At 30.0% G+C, this 6,473-nt stretch overlaps 1 protein-coding gene across 1 annotated transcript in view; it reads right to left on the bottom strand.

Annotated features, from left to right (window-relative positions):
• LOC100571610 overlaps nucleotides 1-1,222 on the bottom strand; it is a 1,903-nt gene extending 681 nt beyond the window's left edge. Inside the window, exons 1-4 of the mRNA XM_003240901.4 lie at nucleotides 1,034-1,222; nucleotides 571-825; nucleotides 295-466; nucleotides 57-130 (exon numbers count right to left, since the gene is read on the bottom strand). Coding sequence (XP_003240949.1) covers nucleotides 57-130; nucleotides 295-466; nucleotides 571-825; nucleotides 1,034-1,112 — 580 coding nt within the window. The 5' untranslated portion in view covers nucleotides 1,113-1,222. The remainder of the gene's footprint in view (nucleotides 1-56; nucleotides 131-294; nucleotides 467-570; nucleotides 826-1,033) is intronic.
• Between the last annotated feature and the right edge of the window lie 5,251 nt (nucleotides 1,223-6,473).

The following is a 6,473-nucleotide window of genomic DNA, read 5'->3' on the forward strand; positions in this document are numbered from 1 at the left end:
TTGTAATTATAATAACTACATAATTCATCTATCTACAAATAACATAGACATTTTACTTTTTCTTGATGATGAAGCATTTGAAATGGTTGGACTACTTTTGTCCATTTCAAGTGACAAGTTTGAAGAAGTACTATAAAAAAAATATGTATAGTGAAAAATAAAAAAAATTCATATTTTTAGTATTGGTAGTTCATTGGTCATATAAATAATAATATGGAGTATTAACTGTTTTCTGTGATTTACATTTAATATAATTTATTTATGAAAAAAAATTATACAAGGTAAATTACTTACGTAGGTTCAACAGCTACAATATCCTCAAGAAACTTGAGTTCTTCAAAATGCTCCCATACTTTGAACTGCGTACTGCCACTACCAGATGGACGTTTATAATTTTTTTTTTCCCTCGCATACTTATCCCTCAAATATTTCCACTTACTAATAATTGATGGTACATCATAATTACCTAAGACAGAAAAAAAAAACCCAACAAACACGCAAAAGAACACACAAATACAAACCGTTATTTAATAATAATACAAAATAGCTTGATAATAGATTGGACCAAACCTCCACACTCCAAATGCACCAATTCCCATAATTTTCTTTTTTTGATCTCAGTCCGGTCCTTTAAAGGTAGACGATGGTCCCATCTATAAGCAGGATATTTCAGCACTGCCCCAATAATAGTTGAATATAAAATTTCGTTACTAACGGTACCATCATCTATTTCTGTAGTGTTTGGCCTAATGTTTTGTTGCTTAGTATTGATAACTGTTTTCGCTCGATCTGACGATTGTAATGTACTAGGTATCAATGAAGTATCTATAAATATTAAAAAATGTAATTGAATAATGCAAATATTGAATTTAAATTATAATCAGTATAGTAATAATGGTGTTATGAATTAAAGTAGTTCTGTTAACTGAATAGTTAACTATATAAGGCTATATAAAAACATATTATTTAAATTTAACTTAAATATTTAATTTGAAAATGTAATATTATTATACTGTACTCTTAACATACATACCTAGTACATTGCAATCGTGGATGAAATGAGGAAAATACAATCGTTGGCATTTACAACACGTTTTAACCACAACAGACATGGCAAAATAGAGGAACAAACTAGAAACAGACAAAAAGATGCAGAAGACAGTCGTAGACGGTAAACACAGCGTAGTGCGTATGAGCGACGAGCGTAGTTCAGTTAGTATATAGTTGTCGCTAATTTGAAATTACCAATTAGTTATCAGTAATCACAATCGTGTCATTTTAAGTCAATATTCAATGATAATAGCATACAATAGTGATAGTAAATTAATAATCTATGACCACTCTTTAACCGCTTATACCAGAAACGACAAAAGTTGAAATGTATTCAATTCTTGGTATCCTCGGTTTTAACTTGGTTAAACCACTATACCAAAAGTTAAACATCCAATCAAAATTCGATTTGACCAACACGACACGACACACGACGTAGCTGTGAATCCGCCTTTAAAGTCTCTGATTACACCTACCACCTGCGTCAAGCACTTCGACTAAAGTTTAATAAGTTATTTATTTATTTTATATACTATATAGGTAACAATAATACCTAAAAATGAAAACTTGCTCTATTAAAGGTTGTAAAACAACCATTAAAGAAGAAGGTATTAAAATGCATGGGTGAGTAGATATCAGATATTATATTGCCAGTTAAATAATTTATGTAATTATATTTACTCATATTATATGTATAATATTACTCAACTATGATATTAATTTAGTATACCCAAAGGGAATATTGGTGAACAATGGGTCCACCAAATAAAACAATTTCAGCCAGATTTTCAGCCAACAAAATACAGTGTGATTTGTAGTAAACATTTTGTTGAATCAGCTTATTTTGAAGGTGGAATATATGGTAAAAATGTTTTGGACAAATCTGCACTACCTAGTTTGTTTAAAAAACGTTAGCACCTACTACCTACCATAATTAGGTATGTTACATATAAATGTGTCACAATATCTATTTCTTTTACTGTTTTTTAATGTAGTTATCAATAAAAATCTTTTTCTAAGTGAAAACAATGACGTCGTTGAGGTATTTCCTGACAATTTGAGCAAAACATGCCTCAGTGATGATGAGTGTCAGTTGGATAAACAGGATACTCAATGTATGTATTCTAATTAATTATTTATGTTTTTATATTGTTGCATAACTAACCTAACCAATTTGAATTTAAGGTATGATACCAGAACAAATGGTTTTCAAAGACTCAGACGAATCAATAAATTCTTCCATTATAGATACACCAATGCCTATAAAATCCAGGTAGGTATAATTGTTTTTTAAATATCCCTTATTATTTGTATTAAGGTAGGTATCTATAAACAAATTTAAGTAGACATCAATTTGTACGGGTATGTTTTAATTTTGATATTTATACAATTATATATTGTATAATTTCAGGAAGCGCAAATTCTATGCAAGGGATTTCAAAAGTATTGACGATATAGAAAGTCCAAACAGCAGATTAAAATATTGGATTGCCTCGAAGAATGAACACGAAAATCATGTTAAAAAAATCAAACAACTGAGATTAGCTAACTTCCGTCTAAAAAATAGAATAAAAACAATGCATAATTTAATAAGTCACTTAAAAGATGAGAAAAAACTAATTTCAGATAATTGTTTTTCTGTTCTTAAGGTATATTTTGATTTAATTTATTGTAAGCGATAATTTTCTGTGCTTGTCAATCACACAGGCAACATAGCAATATTTAGTTGTATTCTAATTGATTTACTGATGCGATAAGTATTAAGAAAACTAATTTGTTTGTATACAAAATATTTTAAATTGCTCTTGTTCATTCAAAATTCATCCGATTTAAAAAAAAAAAAAAAATGTTTTGTTCACATTATCAATAAATACTCAAACAAATTTGCTATTTTAAAATCTTACAAACAATGGTTAGGTTAGTTAGGAACCTAACCTAATGTATTTTTTTTTAAGACCATGGTAAAAGATGGGCTCTTAGTCATATGGTACATTGTTAATAACAGCACCCCAATGTATTTTGAATTAGAGCTACTGTTTTTCCAATTAATTTACATACCTACTGTAAAAGTTGCTGTTGCCTATGTGATAGAAAGAAACAGAAATCACCACTTCCAATTCCTTAATACAAGGTAATACATGTTAATTTAAAACCAAATTCTTCGTACTCTATCTTGTGGTGCATGCTAACCATAGGCTATCATTCAGTCTAGAACTTTGAAATGCTACCATTATTTACCCCAAGATGGACTGTATTTTGTTTGCACATCAAAACTGGTACATTTTTATATTTTTTATTAGAATTGAATGTTAATTATGTCTTCCTATGATCAGTGGCGGATCTAGGAATTTTTTGATGGGGGGTGTTATTGATCTTGTAGTATCTTTTTTATTATTTTGTTATATCATGTAATTTTAGTTGTGTCCTCGTTATTTTAACTTATATTTGTTGTACCTGTAATTTTGCTGTATTTTTGGGCCATCGCCCCTTGTATATGTTAATTATGTTAAATTACTGTATTATTGTTGTGTGCTGTACTAAATAAGGAATTTTTATTCCGCAAATTAATTAATAAACAAATAAACAAATATAATAAATTACATTTTTGTATTGTATTATTTCTGTAGTGTTTCATTTCTATTGTGATGCATGTTTGTTAGTACACCTTTTTGTGTTTAATGCATAGGCATATAAATTTATATGTCTATGGTTTAATGGCTTTAATAACCATTTAAACTATAAATATTTCAGGAAACCTTACCAAGTTTTGAAAGTGAAATTATATTTAAACAGTTACATAAAACAACAGCTAAGATGATTACTCCTGAAATTCGAAAATTTGCTCTTACATTGCACTTTTATTCACCAGCAGCGTACAACTATGTACGAGATGCTTTTAACAAAAATCTCCCCCATCCAAGCACCATAAGAAATTGGTACTCTTCAATAGATGGTGCGCCTGGATTTACATCTGAATCATTAAATGCTGTGAAAATGAAATGTAAAGAAATGGAAACAAAAAACAAAAAGTTAGTTTGTGGTTTACTTATGGACGAAGTTTATATAAATGATCAAATACACTATAACGGCCAAAGACAACAGGGATTTATAAACTATGGAGCGGGTAAACTAGATCACGATGGGTTGCCAAGAGCCAAAGAAGCATTAGTCTTTATGCTAGTGGCTTTGAATTCAAATTGGAAAGTTCCAGTTGCCTATTTTTTAGTAAACGGTTTAAGTTCTCAGGAAAAAGCTAATTTGGTGAATACAGTATTGTCATTTGTACACGATACTGATGTAAGTGTAAAAACACTAACATTTGATGGAACAGCTACTAATTTATCTATGGCAACAAACTTAGGTGCTCAACTTTCATTTCCTGACATCAAACCATATTTTGAACATCCTGAAACCAAACAAAAAGTACATTTATTTTTGGATCCGGCACATATGATCAAACTATGTCGAAACACATTAGGTGACTGGAAAGAATTGTACGATGAAGATAAAAATCCAATTAAATGGGACTATTTTGTAAAACTAGTCATTTTACAAGATAAAGTTGGTATTCATACTGGAACAAAAATTCGAAACCGGCATATTAACTACTATAAAGAAAAGATGAAGGTTAAACTTGCAGCACAAACATTTAGCACAAGTGTGGCTGATGCATTTGAATATTGCTGTAATAGTTTAAAAATGGAAGATTTTAAACACGTTGATCATACAGCAAAATTTTGTAGGCATATTAATAACATATTTGACGTCTTGAATACAAGAAATTTTTTGAGTAAAAGCGAGTTTAAAAAACCATTGTTTCCAAACAGTGAAAATCATATTAAAAGGTTTATTAAAGAGTCAATTGAATACATAAAAAATTTAAAAGTACCTGTACAGAATTCTCCAAATATGTTTGAATCTGTAATTACATCCAAAAGGAAAACTGGGTTTATGGGTTTGATTATTTGTTTAACCAGTATTGAAAATTTCTTTGATGATGTTATTAAAACTGGAATACTCGACTTTTTCCTTACGTACAAAATATCCCAGGGTCATCTTGAGATGTTCTTTTCTGCAATTAGAGCAAAGGGTGGGTTTAATAATAACCCTACTGCATCACAATTCGAAGCAGCATACAAACGCCTCATTGTACACAATGAAATAAAAGTATCAAATGGTGCAAACTGTGAACCACAAGATTTGACTCCTATCCTATTTGTTACATCATCAAAACAGGTAACAAATACCAACTATTTGGATCTCTTGTGTACAATAGAAGAAGAGTCAGAAGAAAATCAAGTCACAGATGAATTGGTTTTCTTAAGTCCCAATGAAAAACGATACATAGATGATGTAGTTCAGTAGTTGAATATATTGCTGGGTTTGTTGTAAGAAAAATTGTAAATAAAATGTCATGTTTAAATTGTGTAACTGCGATTACCGAAAGTAATGATGAAAATGCGTTTTCATTGATACGAGTAAAGAGTAGAGGTGGATTAATAAAACCGTCACATGATGTCGTAGTTTTATGCAAAACAGCTGAACAAATTTTTAAATAATTTCAACATAAACTATCAAGTATTCAAAATGACCCGATTCATTATTTATTTACAAAGTCCATGTCAAAAATACAAATTTATAAAATGTTTAACTGTATATCTGACCATATATTAAATCAGTCTCCACTAAATAATCACCTGCTTCAATTAATTCATCTGACCTTGAAGACATATTTTACTGTTCGATTACACCATTCCAACAACACCACAAGTGAACCAAAACAGCGAATAAGATCTTTTTTAATAAAAACCGTTCATTTTAAAAATCAGTAGTTTATTTTGATATTATAATAGTTTTTGTGGAATACCAATGTTACGCTACCTTCATTTGTATAATAAAAATGTTTTTATGTAAAAGCAATAAATATTCACAACAATCACTACCTATTTACTATTTAACATTCGGTATTGCCTATTTCACTGAATGGCGATTGTCAATAATTATTAATTAATAAGAAATAATAATTAAAAGCTAAAAACTAAAAACTAATTACATATTATAATTTATAATAATGATGATTATCACTTATCAGTATCACTAGTATCAGTAGGTAATCTACAAATTACAATAATTTCATGGCATGAATGAAATATAATTGTTATTTCCTTCACGATTGCCCCCAACAGTTTCTTTCTCACTCACACAACATACATTTCAGATTCGGATAGATGGGAGGGTGAGGAAAGCGCAGTCCATTTATTAATATGTCTATGTCGGCAACTGGTGACTCGGCTCTGACGGCGGCACTCAGTGACGTTGGAGTGTTGGACGCGTATCGACGTGTAATAACTCGCGACGCACTGCGATGGTGGTGAAGTGTATTTTAATGCCGGGGCAGACTATGTAATGTCCGTTCCCACTGT

The sequence above is a fragment of the Acyrthosiphon pisum genome, chromosome X (assembly GCF_005508785.2).
Source record: "Acyrthosiphon pisum isolate AL4f chromosome X, pea_aphid_22Mar2018_4r6ur, whole genome shotgun sequence".
Taxonomy (NCBI): Eukaryota; Metazoa; Arthropoda; class Insecta; order Hemiptera; family Aphididae; genus Acyrthosiphon; species Acyrthosiphon pisum.